General features: G+C 35.7%; 1 protein-coding gene across 2 annotated transcripts in view; it reads right to left on the bottom strand.

The window, feature by feature from the left end:
• Positions 1–24,803, bottom strand: part of PKHD1L1 (PKHD1 like 1) — a 153,742-nt gene that overhangs the window by 83,195 nt on the left and 45,744 nt on the right. For both annotated transcript variants that reach the window (XM_058668547.1, XM_058668545.1), the window contains 18 exons: positions 24,209–24,358; positions 22,836–22,960; positions 18,991–19,154; positions 17,642–17,814; positions 14,574–14,721; positions 13,311–13,465; positions 11,175–11,297; positions 10,410–10,515; positions 9,701–9,811; positions 8,329–8,493; positions 7,218–7,339; positions 4,911–5,043; positions 4,287–4,482; positions 3,612–3,754; positions 3,096–3,200; positions 2,264–2,452; positions 1,385–1,555; positions 626–852 (listed from right to left, as the gene is read on the bottom strand). In XM_058668547.1, the coding sequence (XP_058524530.1) occupies positions 626–852; positions 1,385–1,555; positions 2,264–2,452; positions 3,096–3,200; positions 3,612–3,754; positions 4,287–4,482; positions 4,911–5,043; positions 7,218–7,339; positions 8,329–8,493; positions 9,701–9,811; positions 10,410–10,515; positions 11,175–11,297; positions 13,311–13,465; positions 14,574–14,721; positions 17,642–17,814; positions 18,991–19,154; positions 22,836–22,960; positions 24,209–24,358 (2,706 nt within the window). The remainder of the gene's footprint in view (positions 1–625; positions 853–1,384; positions 1,556–2,263; positions 2,453–3,095; positions 3,201–3,611; positions 3,755–4,286; positions 4,483–4,910; positions 5,044–7,217; positions 7,340–8,328; positions 8,494–9,700; positions 9,812–10,409; positions 10,516–11,174; positions 11,298–13,310; positions 13,466–14,573; positions 14,722–17,641; positions 17,815–18,990; positions 19,155–22,835; positions 22,961–24,208; positions 24,359–24,803) is intronic.

The following is a 24,803-nucleotide window of genomic DNA, read 5'->3' on the forward strand; positions in this document are numbered from 1 at the left end:
AATTAATTGTGTGATGACTAATACATATTGTGAATTAACCTTAAGACTGACCATTGTACATATAGGCTCATAGCCCATTATTTATGTCAGCCAAAAAGTGAAAACAACCCACATGTCCACTAACTGATGAATGTAGAAACACAATGTTGTATACCATAAAATGGAATTATTTTGGCCATAAAAAGAAATGAGTCTTGATATGTGGTATAATATGGTCAAACTGAAAATACTGTGTTCAGTGAAAAAACAATCACAGAGCACAACTAACGTCTGTTCCTTTTATAAGAAATGTCCAGACTAAGTCTGTAGAAATGGAAAGCAGATAAGTGATCATCTTAGCCTAGGATGCATGGATATGTTGAGGGTAATGTGTAATGGTTTAGGGTTTTATTTTTTGAATGCAGGAGATACTCCTAAATAGATTGCGTTGACAGTACATAAATCTGTGCATATATAATAATATATTACTCTATTATATGTGTAGCTATTGAGCCATGTGCATAAAATTAGCAATGGGTAGTATATGAACTATATCTCAAGAGATTTGGCAAAACAAAATCATAAGACTGTGATTACATCTCTTATCGAATATATCAAGCATTATGAAGCTCTTTTCTAGTCTTACCTTATTGGCACAGGTGAGATTACTGAAGCCATGTCCAGTAATTGTTATCAATTCATTTGCTGTTCCAGTGGATGGAGTAATGTTGCTTATAGATGGTGACAAACAACTTGAAAGCTCAAAGAGTAATCTGTTTGAAGTTTGAACCCTGGTGTTATTCAGGTCACACAGCGGTTGTGGTGCTAGGCAGCCTGTCGCAGAGCTTCCCCACTGCAAATTCTTAGGTCCTCCTTTAGATGAAAGAATGGCTTGTAAGTCATGGATAATGTTCCAAAACGAGGACTGCGTTCAAGTTGTATTGTTCTTTTGATACAGTGATTTTAATCATTAGAAATCTTATTTTTTAAATGACAAGAGGGTCCAGGGCTCACGAAGATGTTAAAGAGTTGGGCACAGATGGTACAGTAAAGATAGAAAAGCAGACAAAAAACTAATTTTATTTTCCAATTTGTACAAAGCCATATTCCATAGGGAATACAACCATCACCTCACATTTTAATGTATTTCCAGAAACACACAGAGTATCAGACTCTTCTACTGTATCTCTTTTGGGGCATACAAACATTCTGGAAGGCTAGCTGGAAGACATTAACGCAATCCTTATTTGATAGAGCAGACTCTAGCCATTCAACCTCTTGAAGGCCGTGTGGCTGCTATGAGACACAAGCAGGGTTAGATCCAGCCATCTGCCTCATACTCCAGAAATGTCACCAAAATCCTGTATCACTTGAGTAACAGAGTTTCCATCTTGAATCATCTTACCAAGAGTATGTGTGGCTTCAGTGTTTCCCACAAAGAGATGCAGGGGAACATGCTTTGTTTCAGCTGGAAAAACGTTAATGACCCCTTGGAGGAAAATGGAGTGAGCCTCATCAACATATCCACTGCTATAATAATGGACTCCAGGTGAGGTGAATTGGTAAGAAAATGAACCTGCCATAAAAGAAGGTTGTGGATAATAAATGCAGACAATTAATGCATCATTGTAAAGGTACACCAGAAGACAGGTGTCTTATTTTTCATGTTATGATTTTTCAAGGAAAGGAGTAAGGAATTGACTTTATCGATTGCGAATGTGCTATCTTGTATAAAGAAGTTACATTCCAGAAAGAGAAGGTTCAGCACTAATCTACAAAACCATAGTAATTGTGGTGTAACATGCTAGAATTTAACATAGAATGAAAAATTTTAAGAAATTCATAATACTTAGTTTTTGCTCATGAGTTAAAAGTACCCACAGAGAACAGAGTAGGCAATCTGAAAGGTAAACTTTATTCTGAGTCTCCCCAGGGGAAATACTGGTTCAATCAGCAAAAGGGCATCACTTCTACCAGAATGGTTTGTTTCAAACCTGCCAACAAATCCTTCTTTTCATTGTATACACTATTTCAATGCACTTTTTAGTTGGTTGTTGATCATAGGATTGACAAAGGTATTCCTGATAGAAGCTCCCAATTTAATATGTATAATGTAATTTGTTCACACTCGTTACAGACATTTCTACTATATATATAGCAATGACATGCCAACTAAATCACTTAGTACATTTTTATATTTTATTTGCATAAAAAGTATTTTAAGTCTAAAAAGGAGTTTTTATTGCACAGTCACAATGTGTTATTCAACGGAATAGGAACATACCTGATGTAGACTTTTGTCTTCCATTTGTAAATCCTTTGCCATCATAAATTACACTTCCAGCACTGGAGACAGAGAAAACTCTGTATCCAATTCCCTTAAGAAATGGATGTGCTTGCCAGCGCCATGTCACTGTATCTCCTACTGACACATTTAACACTGATGGAGACCAGGCATAGCCTGATCCATGAACTGGGAAGAATAGGATCATATTTTGAAAAAGGAGAAAGGAGTAAAACTAAGTAATAAGCCCTTGAAATACTACCTTTATAATATGCTCAGTAGTGAGAATAGCTAATGATTAATATCATACCTTTTAATTAACATAAACAATTTAAATACTTCATAAAAATGCACAGAGATAACTGAAAGCAAGCTAATGAGTAGCTAAAGCAAAAATGAATCAAGTTTAAAAGTGATGATCAAATGGAAATGAAAAAAAACAGAAATACAAGTTGCTCAGAAACATCACAGGATATTTTAAATGCTGAGTAATTCTTCAAATTAAGAATTTTTCAAAGCACAGAGGATTGCAAAGATATGTATTTCAATTTGAATATTCACTTGGAAACCTATGATAAATAATAAACTACAGTAACTCAGGAGATTCTTACTATAACAAACCACCTGCTCTATGGCAATTGCTACACTTCGAAATTTTGTGTCTGGTTTTCTTGACTCAAGTCTAGATTCACTTTGTTTGATGCTTTATTTCAAACATCACCCACAAGTCATCAAATAAATCATAATACTTATTTTCTGAAAATAAATAAGGATCTTAAGTCCAGAGTAGAACTGCATTCATTATTTATAATACATTAACTTTCTTTAATACCTGAATCTTCCCCACTGTTGGTAATCCTAAATACATTCCCCGTTGACTGAAGAATACATTTTATGACATTTTCTGATGATGATGTTACATTGCAAGGGAAGGGCCCTAGAAATAAGAAAGACAAAAGAAAAAAACCAAGTTCTTTATAGGAACTCTGGAGAAGACACATTACTAGTACACAGCCACGGATCTGTAAGACCTCTGCCTTAACTGGTGGGGTCTTCTGGCATTTTTTTTCTAATAGGAATCATTTTTGGTACTGGTTGTTTTTAGAACAAATATTCCCTCCCTTTTAGTTTTTTTCCCTACACCTGGAATATATGGTAGTTATTTATTGACATCAAACGTAGTTATTTAGCTTTTTCCCTCTGACCTTAACCAAATACACTTGACTTTTTCACATTAACAGGAGAATGAAATGATCAAGAGGATGTGTGCAATAACCCAGCCCCAGTAACATGCCCTACAAATCAAGAAAAACAGTAACAGCCCTCTCGTTGAGGAGGAAGCTCTCACCCAAGAGCACGGTGTTCTCAGTTGGTATGGTGCTGAACCCAAAACCCGTGATGGTGATTTCAGTCCCACCATAAACAGAGCCTCTCTGTGGAAACATGTTAGTCACTTCCAAGATATACTCTATGGAAGCATTTAATTTATCCCTGAAAGACAAAAATCAGTAGACTATTTAATGATCTTCCTGTGATTCACATTGCTAAATTCTTTCAAGGATTGGACACCGTAACAAGGCACACATAATTAGACATTATTTTTACTAGACCAGATGATGTGATAATTATAACCGCAATTTTCTTCAATAACACATGTTAACAGTTTTTCCCTTAATTAAGATTTCTGAGAATCTAATGACAAAAGACTTGGAATTGGAAGATCTTACAATATTCTGGCTGAAGGACTATACTGTTGTAATAAGATGGGGGGAAGTAGTATGGGGGGTGAATGGGGAGAAATTAAGTAATACAGAGAAATTTACAATCTGAACTGAATGGTGTTGGCCTCCCAATTAAGTCTTACTGTGTGAAGTCTCAGGCTCCTTACAGAAAATGAGATGAAGAAAGGTGAGGATAATAATTGGCATAATGCTGCTCCAATGAATACTGCCTTTTCTATGCTGATTCTGCTAGAATAAAGAATGGTTTCCCATCTGCTTTAAATTTATGCTTGTCACCATACCTGGTTGACGCAAAACCCCAGTTTCTGACTTCTACATGGATATCATGTTTTCCAGGAGGCAGTGGGGGCAGAAGGCATCGAATGTCTGTGAGGTTCCTGTGAAGAATCTGGCAGGATTTTCCTCCAACATAAACTTCCACTTTTTGTTTGAGTTCATTTCCGAAGTTATAGCCCTTAATTGTTAAATTAACCTCCCCTAAATGAAAAGTAAGTGAAAGTTTTTTTAAAGGGTTTAATTTATTACTGAGTGTGACCCTTACATACTGAATGAAGCAATTTATCCCATCCCTTTTATCGGGTTTCAGAAATCCCAGCAGAGGAATCTCAGTAGTGAAAGGAAAAGCAAGGTGAGTTGATGACTTTTGGGAGGAAGTAAAATTGATATATGTTTCCTAAGGAGTGGGGGGAAAAGATGACAAGGATTTTTAAAAAATAAATACTGATTTTTATACACTGCACATATTCAGAGTGAAATTACAAATAGACCATGGTAAAATAAAGAAAAATTCATAACTGGCTTTATTAAAAAAACAAAATGATAGCAGAAATTATGCACCAAATGACTTTCTAAAAGTGATTTCTACATCTATGTTAAGTGACTGGTCTTAGTGAAGGTTTTCTTACCCAGTATTGTCCGTAATTTTGGGCTAAAGTCAGTTATAACTGGAGTCTGTAAGCAAGTATAACTGAAAGCATCCTTTCTCGTGGCTTGATATCCATTGGTAATCACTGAAATATCAACGGTGCCCTCTATTCTCTAAGAGAGGAAAAACATATATTTATATATGGGAACTCACTGGCTGATGCTACCTAATTCTGTATTAAGTTGAGGGGTAACCTTTGATTATAAAGTAAATTGAAAATATGTCACTGTAAAAACCAACAGGAAAAATAAAGCAAAGGAGGAAGAAGGGTGGGAGTTAAGCAGAGAGGTAGAGAAGGAAGTATCACTATGTTCTTAAAATGCTCTATATGGGGCCTCTCACAGTAGCCTAGTGGCTAAAGTCCTCGCCTGGCATGTGCCAGGATCCTATATGGTCATTGGTTCATATCCTGGTTGCTCCAGTTCCCTTCCAGCTCTTTGCTGTGTCCTGGGAAAGCAGTAGAGAATGGCCCAAAGCCTTGGAACCCTGCACCTGCATGGGGAACCCAGAAAAAGCTCCTAGCTCCTGGTTCCTGGTTTCAGATCAGCTCAGGCCAGCTCCAGCTCTTGCAGTCATTTGGTGAGTGAACCAGCAGATGGAAGATCTTTCTCTCTTGCTTTTCTTATCTCTGTAAATCTGACTTTCCAATAAAAATAATAAATCTTAAAAAAAAAAACCCAACAACATTATGAATGGGGACTGACACGGTAACTCAATTGGTTAATCCTCTGTCTACAAGTGCCAGCATGCCATATGGGTGCTTGTTATTGCCCTGGCTGCTGCATTTCACATCCAGCTCCCTGTTTGTGGCCTGGGAAAGCAGCAAAGGATGGCCCAGAGCCTTACGACCATGCACCTGTTATGGGAGACCTGTAAGAAGCTCCTGGCTCCTGGCTTTGCATTGGCTTAGCTCCAGCCATAGTGGTTATCTGGGGGAGTGAGCCAAAAGAGGAAGATCTTTCTCTTTGCTCTCCTTCTATTTTTCTGCCTTTCCAATAAAAATAAATAAATCATTAAAAACTTCTATATTTGAAACGTAATTTATTCCTTTAAAATACATAATTAGTAAAAAAAAAAAAACCTTAAAAGTAAATACCTAAAAATATTTTGCTTCAAAATTTTAAATCTAAGTCACTGGGTAATTGGAAAATTATAGTGTCAAATGTAGATTACATAGTTGAATATTCATGATAAATGTGTAATAATGGTTTTTCAGGTTTTACAGTCTATTTCAAGGCATCTGTATTGTTGGACTTCTGATATCTCCATAATAGAGTTGAGATTCTCTGGACAAGTGATTCCCTAAGCAAGAAGGAGTAAGATACTAGAAGCTTTGGCATATTGTTATTAAAATATATTCAAAGAGCATTTTTATTCCTCTTTAGTTACAAATCACACACTGCAAAGCAATTGAATTCCTAACAAAATACTTGGCACTGTTACTGATTAGCAATAGTGCTACTCCCAAATAGGAAAAGCATTATCCTATCTTCTAGTATTTGCTTAATGAACTCTCAGTATTTAGTCTAATGACACAACTTAAACAAAGTAAACTTTAATTATTGCATTCCTCGGTGTCTCATCCATATCCCTAGTCCGAGCACATTCCAAGGTGTTTTCTGCAGGTTGCATCACGTAACTCCCCCTGCTCCAACTGTTCCTTTTTCATGACTATGACTGGCTTGATCATCCTTCTGCTCATAAAAAAAAAAATCAGAATCCTGGTTTTAATTTAAGGAATATTATTTGTTTAAAATAATGAATAACAACTAGTCCTAAGATGTAATTTTCCATGTTGAATTTTACTTGTTTTGGTCTACACACTGAAACTTGAACAAATTTAAAAATTGTATCCATTTTTGAAAACTGAAAATTTCTAGATTTGCTTCCCTGCACTTCTTAATTTATTAATGATTTTTTTCATCTTGTGATTTACCTGGTAAACTACCATCCAGCCTCAGTGGCGGACAGGACACTCAGTCTTCTGTGAAATCGTTTCTAGCATTCTTTCTCACTGTATTTGACCTTTATTTTGTATCTACTTTTACTGCTTCAGATGGAACATGTCATCTCATTAGCACAAGTTTATGTGTTTATCTTCTTTCATTTAGAAGTATCCAGAATGTAGAAATAATATTTTATCTTTCTTAGCAGGAAGATGTTAAAGAGATTATTTTAAATACTCTACACATTATAAGTAAATAATCCTGTTTAGCCCTCTACCAAAGTATTTGATAATTAAGGTTTCAGATGTGGGAGGGGAAATGATTGAAACCAGAGGCCTTACTTTTGGTGTGCTGCAGATAATCCTATTTCTGTCCCCTTCATTCACACTGCATGTTCCATTTCCAACTAATACTGTTGAATTTTCATTAAACCCGAATCCAGATAGAGTCAGTAGAGTACCACCTTCATGAGCAAAACAAAACAAAACAAAAAACAAAACAAAACAACCATATCAACTATGACTGAAGGAAACTCTGGCAACACCTCTCTCATTATTTGGGAACTTTCCCATCATCCTAGAAATGGCTGGCAAGTAGATGAAGGCCCAAGGGGCCCATTTACCTTCACCATCACACCCCAGCCTGAACTCAGAAGCAAGCTGACATGAAGAACCTGGGCTAAGTGATGGATTAAATTAGCTGATCTGCAACCCACTATGACTTGGAGACACAATTAGCAGCAACTATCATTTTTGACAGTGTCACCTTTATCCTAATATATATATATATATGCTGTTTCTATTCTTTCAACTATTTTGTAGGTGGGTAATAAAAGTGAATAGGTACTCTTACCAAATTCCAAATTTTAATGCTTCTAACTAAAAAGAAAACTAAGAAAAAACTCAACAAAATAAAATAAAAACACAACCAGGAGATCAAAACCAAAGCACAAAAATGCAAATTAAGCATGGGAAGAAACAAACAAGCAAAAAAAAAAAAAAAAAAAAACCCAAAATCACAAAAGAAACAAAGCTAGAAAAACATGCTATTTCTTCCATCAGCCCTCCCTTCCCTGATTTGTTCCCAGAACTTTTTCTGGGTCAAGTAGCTCCGCTGAGATTGTGGTTACAAATGGAGCAGCTGGTAAGCAGAATAATAACTAATAAATCTTATCTTGACATAATTGATGAGCTTGTTATAGAAACATGCAATAATTGATGATATTAATTCAATAACCTCAGATGTAAGTATAAGCAGTCACCCTGACTTGTGATTCATAAGGAACAAAAGAATTAGTCAGCCATTTAATCACAGCACCTTCCACAACAGGACTCTCTTTTGTTCAATAGGAGGGAGATTTGCATTCCTTTCCCTTTGCCCCAGACTAGACACAGCCCAGTGAAACGGAGGGAGAATATGCAGCCATCTCTGTTTAGAACCATTGATTCTTACCTGCTAGACTTCCAGAATCTGGCCAGATATGTGAGATCTGACTCCTGTAGATGAAGTGGAATGCCTCACCTCCCAAGCTTTGTGCTAGTCCCTTGTCAGCTGTGGACACAGCAACTGGCATGTACCCAGCACTGCCATTCAGAATTTGGCACTTAATCTCATTTTCTTGTGATTAAAAAATAAGAAAACAAATGGTTTATTTAGATAAAATTATTATCAAGTTATATTTCTAAATTTTAGTATTGATCATCATTTTATATCCTAAGAAATGTATCCAAAAAAAAACTAATATCAATATGGAGGAGAAATCTTGACATTTTACAAACCGCTTGATGCTGTGAGTCAGAAACTCCTAGAAAACAAGTTATCTACTAATGAAAGCAAAGCATACAATTTGCTTGTGGTCCTGTCTGACCAAAGATGGCAATGGTCAGGGCCAGTATTGGGATGGGGAGTTAAGTCACCTATTTGCAGTGACAGCATCTCAAGTCAGGATGTCGATTACAGCCCAGGCTGCCCTACTCCTGTCCAGCTTCCTCCTAATGACCTTGGAAAAACAGCCAATGACGGCCCCTGCTAGCCACAGTGGACACGCAGGTTAAGCTCTGGGCTCCTAGCTTCAGCCTGGACCAGTCATAGCCATTGTGGTCATTTGGAGAGTAAAATAGCAGAAAGAAGATCATCTTCTCTGTCTTTCCTGCACTTTCTGTCACTCTGTCACTCAGCCTTTCAAAGAAATAAATAAGTACAAATAAACTGAAAACAAATCAGAGAAAAAAATTAGCTGCAATTATGAAAAAAGAGGGCTAATGTTCTAATTTTTAAAATCTTTATTTATGTCATGAAAAAAGGTGATCCAAGGTAAATGAAAACATTTTCTTTAGAACACTCTATACACTGATAATATAGGGATAATATTGACTTTTCTCAAAAATACATAGATGATAAATTTTAGCAACAGAAATGAGAGAGCTTGCTTCAAACTAGCAGTCATGGAATATGGTCACCTCCTCTTGTAACAGCACTAACCTGGCAGTTTCAAAGTACAAGCCAAGAGGACCATGGAACAATGGAGTACAGTATATTCCAGAGACATACCCATGCACCCATGCATGGTACATTTCATTAAGTACTTGGTGAAGGGGAAAAATAGGAAAACAAAAATGAACTTCTATGGGACAAAGACATTATATACAGTGGAATCATTCACCTGTGACTATAATCAATGATGTAAAAGATAAGAATTGGCGGACAGTTTCATGACCTCATAGACTGCCAGGAAAGGAAATCATAATTGTAATATCGCTCCATGATTCTACTTTATAATGACAGATAGGAACAATAATACTGAATTGTTTTTGAAACTACCTACCAGCCACAGAAAGAAGTGAGCAAGCTACTGGTCCAGCAGAGACTGACACAGCTGAACTGGGAGAAAATCCAGAGCCTACTATCGTTAGGATTGTGCCTTCTTCATAGGACCCTGAAAAGGGTAAATTTAAATAACAATATGACATAACAAAAATAAAATGCTCTATGAAAGCTGATATTTCTCAAGGAAAAATAAGCCTACTTTTAAAAACAATACAAACAATAATCATATAAGTGAACAGGAGGAAAATGATTTATGCTACAATCCTTCATGTTTTCAACCTGTGTATTGACAGAGATTGGTGGGAAAATTAGCTGTCTGAGAGTACAGAATGGGGCAAAAACATGAAAATTTTTCTTATGACTGAGAAATTAAGCAGATGTCTCTATTCAACTACTTAACATATGACTGACTTACCATCATAAATTCAAAAAAAGAGAATTGTATCATAGTGGTTTAGCTACTTCCCATTCAGAAAGTTTCCTATGTCCTGAATGATTGCATTTCAAAGGTTTTCATTAGTTTCAAAAGCAATGTTCTTCTAAAATAGTCCTTTTTCTGAAGCTTGTTTAGCTGATAATGTTTTGTACTATACGAGATGACTTTTTCTAAGTTGGAGCGTCTAGTGCAAATGCTCTAACAGTTATTGTTGTTTCCATTTGGCTGGTTATCTTCCACTCTGTACTCCCAAGTTTAAAAGTGGCCTTACCTTGAGAAGGGCTTATGGCCGAGATCAAGGGGGAGGCTGTGGAATCCCACGTAAAGCCACAGTCACCTGAGCATTTGGCTGGAATCCCATTGACGTAGACTTCAACCTGCAGATAGACACACACCGGTGAACACGAATCAGGGGCTGCCTGGTTCAGTAGAATATGCACAGGACTTAGACAAAATATGGATTTTAAACTAGTTTATCTATAAATTAATCTGTTTATATATTTGTTTCATTCACCAAACAAACCTGCAGTATATCAGATACACTTGTGAATGTTAGCAATATGAAATATGTTTTAAAAAAGCATATAACATATCTGCTCTGCTGCGGCTGATACCTTAGGAGGGGCAGAATAGAAAGTTTCAGAAAGTTATGGATACCCAGAGTAAATTGGTATTATTCTTGGAGTTGATCAGAGCCATGAAAAAACATTTTTTGCTCTCAGGCATGTTGCCTAAAATCTTTATGCTTTAATTTTCCCATCATTAACCTTGTAACATAATAGTGTAATGATTACTTATTGTACCAAATTACAACAAGATTAAATGCAAGAATAGATTTTCAAATTCTGGCAAGTAGTCAAGCTTAAAAATCTATTATTTTATCATAAACAAGAAAATTTTTCCTGGAAGTCACAAAACAATATTACTAGGTTAGTCAATTATTAATACAAATATTCACATACAAATAGAAAACTTCTCTGGACAGGTTATACATTTGCAATTACAGTAGACATCAGGAGAAAAGTTTCAGCAATACCTGAGGCTGTTGACTAGGTGTGCGAAGCAGGTCTCCACGTACGTGTTGTCTGAATAAGCCACCATCTTTTATCTTTGTGACTGTCATGTTGGCCTTTTCTCCAATTATGTTGGAATCATTAATCTATTTTTACACAAACATATTTTACTACAAATGCTATGACAAATATCAGCACATTGCTTTTTTTATATTCACTTGTGAGTGAAAATCAATAAAAGCCAAAGAGTGTTAAAAAATTTATTTCTTAAAAGAAAAGTCATTTTAAGGAGAAATACAAGAAATCAAAAAAATATACAAAAACAATTGTATTATCATATGTAGCATCAATTACAACTTTAAGTAAATGAGTAACATTAACTTAAATTCTTAGAAAACAGAAGTCAGTTGAAAAGGAATTGCCTAAATTTGACTGCGTTAAACACTAGTCTAATTTGAATATAATCATTTTGGTAATTTATTCTAAAAAACAAAAAGCAGAGTCCTTTTTCTGCCTGCAAATTGATTTCTTCTTTAGTATTTTTACCTAGGACTACCATGGTTGTTCCACTCAGGAATTTTTCTGGATTTATATTTTCTTCCAGAAACAAAAATGAGGTCAGGATCAGTATTGTGGCTTAGCAAGTTAAGATGCCATCGGCATCTCGAATGGGCACAGCTTGTTCAAGCCCTGGTTGCTCTGTTTCTGACCTGGCTTCCTGCTATGGAGCCTGTGAAGGCAACAGAGGATGGACCAAATGCCTGTGTCCCTGTCAACCAAGTGGGGGACCTGCAAGAAGTTCCTGCTCCTGGCTTCACCTCAGCCCTAAGTTCTGTGGCCATCTGGGGAGTGAACCAGCAGACCAAAGAGGGCTCCTTCCCCTCCCTCTCTTCTTCTTTTCAAATAAAAAGTTTAAGCAGGCTAAATCAATATGCATAAATTGGTCATTCCAAAATTGTTCCAACACTATGGCATCCATCTGATGTGTACAAGGGCTGGCAGAGAGACAGGAGTCTGTGCTGTCACTAAAGAGATGAAGCACAAAAATGAAGAAGTAGAGGAGCCTGGAAAGACAGAAGAGGAGCAAGCCGAGGAATCGGTACCAGCGCAAGTGGACCGCGCTCAGGGATGGAGGTTTGTAATTCCAAATCTAGGCCGTGTGTTCTAAAATAGCCTTATAAAAGCTTTATTTTGTGTGGCTGTTTTGCATATCCACATAGAGTTAAGTTCTATGTCCATATATTTGCTTTTTTTGTTTCTTGGTTCCCTGGCTTCTCCTTTTCTCACCACTCCCCACATTCCACAATATCTCATAAACTGAGTTTTGTATTTCTACCTCTGTCACAGACATCTTTTCAGATATATATATGTGGGTCTATTTATGCTTATTTATATTCATACGAAGGTTATTTGTATATACATATGTGTCTGTATGACCTCATGTACTGCTGTATCGGTAGGATTGAGTTGTAAGAAACTGCTGAATCCCATGTATGTGTATTCATACATCACTAAATTATCTTCGCAAAGATTGTAAGAATTTACAGTCTCACCCACACCGCCTGCCTGGGAGGGACTATTTCCTCACATGCTTGTTCTCACTAGAAAGCATCTAATTTAGTGTTTAACAATATGAACTCTAACCTCTTCTAGACTGCTGTCTTTCATGGACTCTGGGCCTCGCTCCTCTCCCCATTTTCATGGTCAAACAAAGGAAAGATAACTAGATGAGAGCTTATGGTGTGATCCCTCCTAAACGTGAAGAGCTCATCTTTAAAACCACTCAGCAGCCAAGGTGAGAGTGCAGCTCAGCCAGCTGACGTACAAACAGCCAAGCTGATGCTCCCTGGCCCTTCTTGTACTTGGTTCGGGTTCTTGCCCTGCCTCTGACCCTCCTGTCTGCAAGGGTCTCTAACTCACAGGATCCTGGACTCTTTCCAGGTGGGATCGGAATCAAAGTACCAACAGCAAGTTTCTGTGAAGCAGAGCACTTGGTCAACCAACCGCAGAAGAGTGTTACCTTCTACATTTCAAAATTCTTGTTACATCATGGGTGTTCTTAAAATATAAACAGGCTCCAGTTCTTTTTAGAATCAGGCAAGATGCAAACTACCAAACAGTATATAGCAGAAAACAGAAACCAAGTGAAATTAGGGAACCTGTAGGAGATTCTGCCTTCCACACGTGCTTTTCCACTTGACATTCCAGGAGTAGCCAGCACAGGTTCCCTCTCGTGTAACCAACACTTGTCCCATTTCTTGCAGACGCTGGAGAGCGAACTGTAAATCTACAGCTGACACAGCAGCCGGGAGCCCTGTAGTCCCAAAGGGATGACAGACAACAGGAATCAAACATTCACGAACCAATTTGATCTTCAAAATACGTGACTACGTACAAGAAAGTATGTGATCACTTGGAAATTATCGTCTTTCTCCAAAACAGTGAAAGTAAATTTTGTATCCTACTAATACCACAAACTTATATGAATGTCGTTCTTGGAAGCAAAACCATGACTAATGTTTCTCAAACTATGGCCTTGGCTCAATACTTTTTAACAACAATTCACTTTATAGATATTTTGTCAGAGATACAAAAGAGAAACAAATTTTGGGGAAACCTGACTCATCCAGAGATGTACTGGAGAAAATATGAAAGTGCCACTTTCTGGATAACTTATCTTTATATAACAAACATAATCCCAGTGATAAATTATTGAAACATTAGTAGAAAAATTATACCAAAATGTTTATTAGGATTGTACAGAGCAACATTGTGAACCACATTTATAATTTAAAGAATTCTAGGAATTATATGTTGAAAAAATAAAAATAAGTGTGTAAAGTTGTCTTTTTTAATCTAGTATCTTAAATGTCATTATTTCAACACATGGCCCTCATCAGACTTCAAGTGTTCATTGACTCATGGCTGCTACACTGAATAATACAAATCGTAATGATTCCATTAAGGATGATTTTAAAAATAAGACTCTAATTCCAAATTTAATATTATTATTATTTCTATCATAACAATAAGTGCTTATTTTTAAAATTTGCAAATATTATGTAAACATATAGCTTGCAAACGTCATAATTTCAACTACCTTCAGGGAAAATGACTGTTGAGTTTATTATATACTTTATATGATTTTTCTTATATTGCTTTTGAACATAAATAATTATTACTAAAAACATTAGCTTTGGATGAATGAGTTCTTTTCTAATCCATTAAAAAGGAACAAATCCATTATGACTGGCTACTAATTGGTCATAATATGGGATGTATGAAAACATATGCACCTGTGTGACTAAACATTTGAATCTAAAAAATAATAAGTAGTAATTCTGAAATGACATTTACTTAACATTTTATACCACTGTACATATATATGCATGCACACTGGTGTTACTGACATTTTTATATACCTTTAAGAATTTGTCCATAAGCTTGAATGTCAAAGCTGCCACTTATAGGTGGAGATGCTTTTTGAACTCTTTGAATACGAATCTTTGACTCGCCTGGCCAATTATTTCCTCTGTAAGCAGACTCATTCTCTGTCTCGTTTGAGACGATCTAATTTCCAAAATAAATATTGATAAGATGATTAAACTTAACTATAGATAATGCGATTCCAATTTCACCATGGTGCAATCCCGTGACATGACATAAATTAGCTTAATACATTCAGGATTCTTCAGAGCATTAAGGAGAGTCACATAAATCAACACGAGTCATGCCCAGAAAGTGGCAATAATGAGGCTAAAGTCAACTGAGTCATCTATTCCTGGAATCTGCTGGAACTACAGAAATACCTCATTAATTCAGAATGTAATCCCAATCACACAAGGAGCAAATATTTGTCAAGCAGCTCCCCTGTTCAAGGCACACAAATGATCACGGTGGGGAAGTAATGAAGCCCAAGGCACAGTCTCTGATATCACAAAACTAAAGAGCTTTTGGAGAAATACTAAATGGAAACCTGAGACCAGTCCAACAATATAAGAAAGTACATGGTCAGTCCCGTGACTGACTGAAACCCCATTAGTACTTGTTCAATATTAAACGCCAGTCACTTGACAGAAGTAATACATGCTTGAGAAATTCACAGACATAACTGATTGTGAAACACACGTTCTTTTGTTCTGGTCCCTCAGAGTTTTCTGTTCATCTCACAAAGCTGAAAATGAAAAAGCTCTAGTACACAGAAATGGGAGGTACAAGTATCAAAAGATACATGCAAGGATGTTCATTGAAATTGTATTCATAATAGGCCCAAAGTGGAAACAACACAAATGTTCATCCAAAGAATGGAACAGACTGTGGCACAAACCATAGCACATTTCCTGCAACAGAAAAGAATGGATTCTAGCTGCATGCAACCAATCACCAAAACTGAGGAAAGGAGATGGACACAAAGGAGGACATACTCTGTAATTCCAGTGTTAGAAATTTTAAAAAGGCAAAGCTAGTTAAGAGTCAAAGGTGGTGCAAAAATAAAAATGGTGGCTATCTGAGGGAAAGAGATGAGTAGTCATTCTAAGAGCAAAGAGCAAGCCAAGCTGCTGACTGTAGTTCTGCTGCCTACTCTGGGGCACTAATGATTTTCTTTATCTTGATCTGGATTGTGATGGCCTAAATGCATTTATCTGGTAAAGATTCATTGAATTCAGAAGGTCTGCAGGATCCCAGAGTGTAAGATCAAAAAACAAAACTCAATCACATCTCTGTAACAAACGACAAGCATGTATAAATTTAAATTAAATAATGCTTCAAAGAAAAAGGAAGTACAGGTAAATCTAATGACACACATATTGTATCTAACCTAAAAATTGAAAACTGCTAATAGAACAATTGAAGAAGACCTAAGTGTTTTGTTAAAACAAAGTATAAGAAAGCCAAACAAAATGGGGCGGGTATACTGTGTTCCTGGAATGGAAGACTCACATGATAAGGATGCCAGTTCTCTCTGTAGGTTTAATGTAATTCTTATCAAAATTCCAGCAAGATATTTTATAGACAGAAGCAAGCATATTTTAAAGTTTATTTCAATAAATACACAGAGCTTATTATGCAGAGCCTATTACAGCTGAAGCAGTTTTGAAGCACAATAAACTGGCCAAAACTACTGTAGGCAATACTACTAAACATATATTAAGGCTTAGTAAACATATAGCTACAGTAATCAACAGGATGTAGTATTATTGGAGAACTAACATATACAGTAACAGAACAAAATAGAAGCCTAAAAATACACCCATACAAACATGCTTAACTGATATTTTTCATGCAGAGACAGAAAGGTAATTGCCAAAAGATAAACTTTTTGATTGTTCTAGCAATTGAAGCCATAGGCAAATATATAAACCTTAATTCAGAACCATATCTTATAAGAAATTAACTGAAGCTGCATCGTGATTTTAAATGTAATTGTAAACATATAAAAAAATTCCCTATATATAATACATAATATGCATGATATAAAATCTTATTGTATATAATTTTATTCATACAAATTCATGTTATTTGATATATTCTTACATGTAATTCTACTTATATATAAATATATAATACAAAATATAAACAAGTCTTTATTGTTTATATATAATTTTATTATGTAATTTTGATTTATATATACATATAAATATATATATGACAAAGCAAAGAAAGATTTTACTTAGGACTAAGTGAAGATTGGTTTGACTTGGACCCCCAAAACACTATTCGTAATATTTTGAAAAACTTGAAAAATTGGGGTTGCTAAAAATTAACTTTGGCTCTGTGAAAAATCTTGTGAAGAAGATGGAGCGGCAAGCTAGAGTCTGGAGAAAAATGTTTGTAAACCACATATCTGACAAAAGACCTGGATGCAATGAAGGCAATCTTTAAAAGGCATATACTTTTTGCTATTTTAATCATGAAATTATTTAGCTGGCAGAAAAATGCTGAATTACTTTTGATTTCCTGTAAGAAATTATATCAACTGTATTTTTATGGAAAATTAACTTTTAGAATGATCAACATATTTTACAATAGATATAAATAACAGGCACTCAAAAATTGTCCATTTATGTAAAGCTAGCCACTTCTTTGCTCCTGGTATAAATTTTTATAGCAAAAGTTAATGGAATTTATAACAGAAACAACAACAAAATACAGAAACTTTTCTTTGAATCATGTCTGCTCAAATAGCTTTACTGGAAAACCACCAACTTTCAAGTCAACAGAGAAAGTTCTACTTCCTCCTGATTGCTTATTTGGGAGTAATTTTCTTTATTTTCAGGTAACCATAGGTGTGTTCTCTGAAAATTTTTCTGATGTTTTACATCAATTTTCAAGTTAAGCAAGTCTCCCAAAATCCATTTATTCCTAAAATGATTGTCTTGTAAAAGATATTCGATCTGTATGTCAGCCATTAAAAAAAAATAAAATCTTGCTACATCAAAAATAATGCTCATTAAGTTGAAAATAATAACTTGCAAGGATCTAGACTTACCTGCCCAAAACTCACAGCCATCAAAGGTATGTTGTAGCTGCAATCATACGAGCTCATGGTAACAGAATATTGGTTTGTCATGGTTGATCCATTTACCTTGATCTGATTCACCTGAAAATGCTTAAAAACTATTCCTTTATTTGCTAATGCTGGAAGTCTTCTTTTTGGCATTTCTAAAGAATATAAACACACAAAGTAAATGAGATAAAAAGTTTCACAGTACCTGTGATTTCAAAAGAAAATCACAAAATAGCAGTAAACACTTTATAAAATAAAATGTTAAAAATGAAAAACTAAAAATAAGACTTGAACATGAGTAGTTTATGAAGCTTCATGTGTTGTTTTTAGATGAGAAAGCTTTCATGTCTTTTGACAAGATAGTCCTCATTAGGTAAAACCACATTTTGAAAGTCACCAAGCCCTGGGCCCTCCTGTTTTTCTGTGGGTCCGCGAGCTGTGCTCTGTGCTGGTTTACCTGAATGTGACACTTGCTAGGATGCATGTTCCATAGGGCAGGATGAGGGGGGTCCTACTTCTCGGTCCTTACTACTCGACTTCGTGCTTGCCACATAATAGATGCTAAGTGAATACTGGCTCATCAATTAAAGCACATATCCTAGAACAATCTAATTATCTTATATAAGGATTCCCCTAATGGTTATGAATGTGTAGTGGCCTTTTTAAAAGGAAAAGCAAGGAAGTAGTAACATTTCATTTTTTATCAGTTGAGTCTCCACCTTGCACTTGAAAACAGTTCCAAAGAAAATGATTCCAACATCCCTTTCAAAACTGGGAAACCTCACTTTCTAAGGAGGATTTTTAAAAGTTGATATTTTGAAAAAATAGCATGTGGCATATAATTGTATTATTTGATATTATCAATGAATTTATTAACATGAACATGAAAACAATGCTGAGACTCTCAAACATTAAGTCTTTATTTCTAACATTTTGAATTCTCTTCCTTACATCCGTGGGAAGTTTCCTATCCTAGGAACATGTCAGTGTTTATGCTTGCGTTATAGCCATGCAGCTTCCTCTTGGTGGCTTGTATCTCAAAGATACAATGAAGAAAAATGAAAATTTGCTGCAGTGTATTTATCCATAAACAAAAGCTAAGGCTGTAAATCTAATTCTTGCTAGGAGAAAGTTTAAATTGAGAATGCATTGAGGCTCACAATAATCACCTGCCCCTATTCATTTAAAAAAAGGCAAAATTATAGCATTGCTGAGGTGAAAGAACTCACTATCGTTTAGAAATCAAAATTTCTATTTATACTACAGAATATAAAAGATTTTACTAGAAGAGAAAATTGAAAAATCATAGCAGATAGAAAATGATACAATACCACCCGGTGTTGCGACTGTAGCCGATTGTCCAATATATACTATATCCACATAGAAGGAATGTGATTCTGTAGCTTTCTGTAAACTAATCCTTTGCAGAACAAAATTTGTCCCGGTGTATTTGGTTTGTATGAGATCCAGAAGATCTATGCATGTATAGGTCCAGCTGAAATACAGTGGTTAGTTTGGCATTAGACTGATACTTTTCCTTTATATAAACAAATATGCTACAAAGAGATTAAAGTTTTGAAAAGAAAGGTTTCCCTCCCACACACAAGAAGATCATGAAACATACTCTTTAGTGTACAGAAACAATCATAAGGCACAGCAGAAAGAAACGTGTATCAGTGGTTATAGATTTAATGTTGCCCAGAAACACAGGTGTTCTTTTCTTTGGAGCATTGGTAGTAACCTCAGGCACATAAGTAATATTCTGTAACAACAGGTAAGGAAACTAAGAAGAATGCATCTACATTATGGAAAACAAGATACAACCACAGAGAACACTACTTCGGTAACAATGTTCAGGGATAGGATAGTTAAGTCAGTTCAGGGCTAAAACACAGAACTAGAAATTGGTGCCTCCATTGTGGTTCATAGGCTAAGCTGACAGCATTCATATAAAAACCAGTTGGAATCTAGGCTGCCGCATTTGCAAACTCAATGGAAGATGTCCCAAGTGCTTGGGCCCCTGACACCCACAAAGGAGATCAAGACAGAGTTCCAGGTTCTGGCTTCTATCTGTTCCCCCCAGTTGTTATGGCAATTTGTGGAGTGAAAAAAAGATGAAAATGTTTTCTTTCTCTCTCTCTTTGTGCCTTTCGAACAAATCTCACTCTCTTTCTCTCTCTCTCATAATAAAGAATATAATATTACTTCCAAAAGAGGTCACCAGAGTAGCGCCATCCACTCCAACAGCTGAAAAGATGTAGTTATGAAAAGATACAGGTGGCTGCACCTAGATTCAGACTTGCCACTAAATAGTAACTACATTGGAATCTCATAAATTAAAATAAACATTTCCACTAAGAGAGTTTGCAACAAAAAATAAATACTGCCACCCAACTAACCAAATAAAATCTAATAATATTCTTTCTCTCAGCTATCACTTCACTTACTTGCTAACTGACCAGTTTGTTTGAGTCCCTTCTGTGTTTATTTCCTGTGTATTTTATAACCTGATCATGAGACAAGACCTTCACTGCATCCAAGCTTAGACTACACATTCCACTTTAAGACAGTTGCAAGTGAAACTCCACTAAGTTCAAGTGCTTTTTAAACTAAAAAGGTGTACTCAGGAACTCTCAGTAGAATTATACAATGGATTGAATAATTATTAAGCTTTTAAGACTAATGCAAAGAAAATGCAAAGCATATTGAATTGGACCCTTTAGAAGAGAAAAGGAAATTACAAATGATATTAAAACCTGAACTATATGCTCTACCCTTTGTGACTAAATAACTCCATTTTGACAATTGCTATTTCTTGAATATTGGCATTTGAATTGCAACTGCAAACACCACTTTTTGGGGAAGGTTACAGAACACTAATGCTGTATTAGAAAAAAACTGACATGAATATATTTTATGTAGGCCGACTGACCTACATAAAAGCAAATGTAAAGATACGATTTAGAGAGCATTTGCTTTGCCTGGACTGATAAAATTTTAATGACTTAATCTTATTCTTAAAATTCACAATCCTGCTTAAAGGTCTTATTTAGGGAAAAGAAAGTTTATTAGTTTTATCAAGTAGAGTGCATCTTCAAACTGCTGAAGAGAAAACAAAGCAATGAGTAAAAGAGGAGGCCTCTTTATTTAATTTAATTAATAGTATGAATAATGTTGGAATGATGACTTCCATAAAATACTCCAAAATAATTGTATCGTTGAGAAGTGAAACACATAAAGACTGAACATCAAACCTAATTAGTGATGTTACTGTTCATTCAGACATGCAAAAAACTTGCGTAGCACAAGGCAACTTTTGATGCTCCTTAGAAACCCTTGTGCTTCACAATGATCCAACATGGAATTATCGATGATTTGAAGCAAAGTTGGCAGGAAGCAGCAATGTTCTGTCTATGGAATTTCCACGGTCCTTGCTACCTATTACAGGGAGAGTTACCAAGACTGCTGGCCATATTTCCGGCCTTGTGTAACAACACCACTATGGAATTGCAGAATTGGCCCTCCCTTATTCATTCATTTCCATAGCTAACTTTCATTCCAATTTATACTTGGGATTAAAATATTAATGAATTCAGATAAATATTTCTACACTGAACAGATCAATACTTCTTTCAATACTAAACTCTCCTACTGTGTCCTTGCTCTCATTGTTTCTATCTCTGTCTCTTATTTTCATTTTCTGTGGACACCTGTGATGGAATATATATATATATATATATATATATATATAGTGTTTGAAAAAGATTTATTTATTTTTATTGGAAAGGCAGATCCACAGAGAGAAGGAAAGAGAAAGATCTTGCATCTGCTGATTCACTCCTCAAGTGGTCACAACAGCTTGAGCTGAGCTGATCCGAAGCCAGGAGCCATGAGTTCCTCTGGATCTCCCACCCAAGTGCAGAGTCCCAAGGCCCTGTGCTATCCTCTACTGCTTTCTACATAGAGATTGTACTTTCTTCACATCAAATTGTTCTACTCCCCATTATCATCTTGATCTAATTTTTTTAGTCTTTGTTTTGTTTGTAGAGGCTGTTATGTTCTATTTCCAACTCGAGGTTATTTTCTCTCTCTGGGAGATCAGAGGTAGCCCTGCTGTTCTGCTTCACACATTACATGCATGACACTTCTGTGTGATTGGTCCCATCTTCAGGTTGAGACTAGAATAGTATTCCTGCACTGTAAAATGACAGAGCTGAAATGACCCATGTTAAAGGATGATATGGACTGTATAAATCACAACATAGTACTTTAATGAATCAAACCTTACCTAAAAGAAGAATGCTTAGAAAATAGTGAAAATACTCTGTATCTTCTTTGGAGTGATGGTTACATGATTGTACATGTTTTTTTTTCAGACTCACTGAATTGTGCACTTAAAAAGCATACATTTTTCTGTAAATTACACATCAATCAATATGGCTAAAATTAATAGGCATGCCTTGTAAAATAAAAGTGTCTGTAGGTGTTTTCACTATTCTATTAAGATGAAAATTTGCACACACTGAAATAGAAATGTAAAGTTAGGATTGGGATGTTTTTCAGAAAATATAATAAAAAATAAAAAACATAATTATACATGACTAAGTTGTGCTTGAGAATATTACAACTGTGGTTATTAAATAACATTCTGTAAGCCAATTTATTTCCTTCCTTTATAATTGTCCATTTGAATGTCTGTGTGTCTAACTTTCTGCAAAGCAAATATCCTTCCAGAACATATTTCTTTTATTTAGACACATTGTCAAATGTTTTATTTTCTCTACTAACATAGCAAGAATTTTTTTGTTTTCAGTGATAGAAATCTAATGAAAATATTGCAATATCTTTCTGCCCTCATTTCACAACTGAAAACATTGTTGAGCTATTTGAATTTTAAAGTTTAGCACGGACTTTATTTTAAATGGTCAAGCATGATGATAACTTGACCAATTTTTAATATCAGACTCTATAGATTTCTTTTTGTTTCAAGAATTTCTTTTTGAAGCAATATGGTGACCAAGAAAATCATAGTCAGATCATTTCGTATACATCCCCTATCCCGAAACAGAACAAAACACACAATAAATACAGTCGAAGAGGATTTCATGTAGTTTAGTATCCCAGGATGAATATCACAGTATCTATAACTTACTTTCAGAGTCAAAGTATAACTTACATGTTTTCATAAGCAAATTTATATGGGAACTGTGTATCAATGCTTCTAGTAATCCTGCCATTGTCTTGGAATTGGAATTTTAGACCAATATAATTTGACAGAAATCCTTTGTATGCAAAACATAGCTGTATAAAAAATAATAACAAAACAGTAAAACATCTTACCATTAAATCACTTTGGAGCAACTCAAGTTAATTTAGTACAATCCAATAACTAATTATTGAGCATTTTTCACACAGAATATACCAGATCACAGAGGAGGAACTGAATCATTTTCATTATTAGTCCCTCCAATATGGGTGAAGAATTCCCAGATGACCAAGTGGAATTGAAGCTGTTTTACAACTGATGATGAATTCTTAATTATTTTCTTAAATCTAATTAATAAAATAGAGCTGTGCATTAAGCTTGGCAGTTAGATGCCCATGTCCCATATTAGAGTACCTGGATTTGAACCCAGTTCTAGCTCCTGACTCCAGAAGTCTTGTTAATTCAGACTCTGGGAAGCAGCAGGGGATGATTCAAGTAGCTGGGTCCCTACCACTCACACCAGAGAAAGTCCAGTACGTTCCCAGCTCCCACCGTGCCCAACCCTGGGTCTGACAGGCACTTAGCAAGGGCAGTAGTACATGGGAAGGCGCACACACTCTCTCTACATGTGCCGTGTGTGTATGTGTCTGTGTCTCTGCCCATAAAATAAATATTTTTAAAATGGAAACAAATTATTCTTTATGGAAATAAGCATGTACAAAATGTAAACAGTTCCAACTCAGGTGACAATTGTGTGTAGGTAGAAAAAATGTAAACACTCAGGCAGATTAATTGGGATGTGAATGCAGCTAAGTACTTAGAAAGGAATGTCACTGTAAATAACAACTAAATGCAAATTCCAACGGTCCTCAAGCCAAATATTGTGAAAGCTTTGACCATGAGAATAAGTGTCACAATCCGAGAATCTGAAACAAATAAAACAATAAAACTGTGTCGTTAGTCTTAAATACCTATACTAAAATTGCGATCTGCTGTGGTCATTTTTTTTAAAATTTTTTTTCTGACTCTGGTGGCTATCCATTTTTGTTTCTTCCAACTTAATGTTGAAAAGTGGGCATTTTTACATTTTAAATTAATTTCTTACTGAAACCTGTGTTAAAGAATTTCTTGTGGGATTAAAAGACACAGCAGAACACACGGCACGTGGTGTTACTGAGAACCAACGGAAAAGGCAATCAGGGTCCCCAGAACAGGAAGTGCAGGACCTGTCCAGTGTGATGTGATTCCACACTGCAAGCACTTCTTTTGTCTTAACAGTTCATGAAATTTTATTACCAGGGTACTTTCCAGATTCAATTAGCATGTCATTTTGTTGAGTTTACCTGATTAAAAGGAAATAATGGAATGTCTCCATATGGTACTCTGCTTGGCTTAACATCTGCCGAGTCAAAAAGCACAGCTGGGTTTTTCAGGGAATAACGACCACAGTAAGCCTGAGTCTCAGCTGTCTTCTGCCCCCTCTTCACGTGCGCCTGCAGAAGCAAGAGCATTGCCAGAGGAAACATGATTGATTGTCTTCCTTTCCCCTTAATGTCACCACCCAAGTTGCTCAAACTCCAACTCACACCCCATTGTTTCCAAAACCACTTTTATTTGAAACATTCTCTTCCTTTGCTCAGATTCTCACACTTCATTCGGGTTCATCATCACACAATACTTTGTACATGTTTTTGAACATTTTCCAAATCCTTTCTCTTTTTGAAAATGAGTGCCTTGTGGGCATTTATTTACTCCCTCAATAAATGTTAATTCAGTGTTTCCTGGATGCCAGGCTTTTGTCTGTATCTTGTTTAATCTTCAGAATTAACAGGGTAAGACTATTATTCCTGTTCATAGATGCCACAACCTAGGGATAAAGATTGGAGTGTTTCTAGTGCTAAAGCCGAAGAGAAGAATCTCACATAAAAGCATCAAGCA

This window comes from Ochotona princeps, chromosome 9 (assembly GCF_030435755.1).
Source record: "Ochotona princeps isolate mOchPri1 chromosome 9, mOchPri1.hap1, whole genome shotgun sequence".
In the NCBI taxonomy this organism is placed as follows: Eukaryota; Metazoa; Chordata; class Mammalia; order Lagomorpha; family Ochotonidae; genus Ochotona; species Ochotona princeps.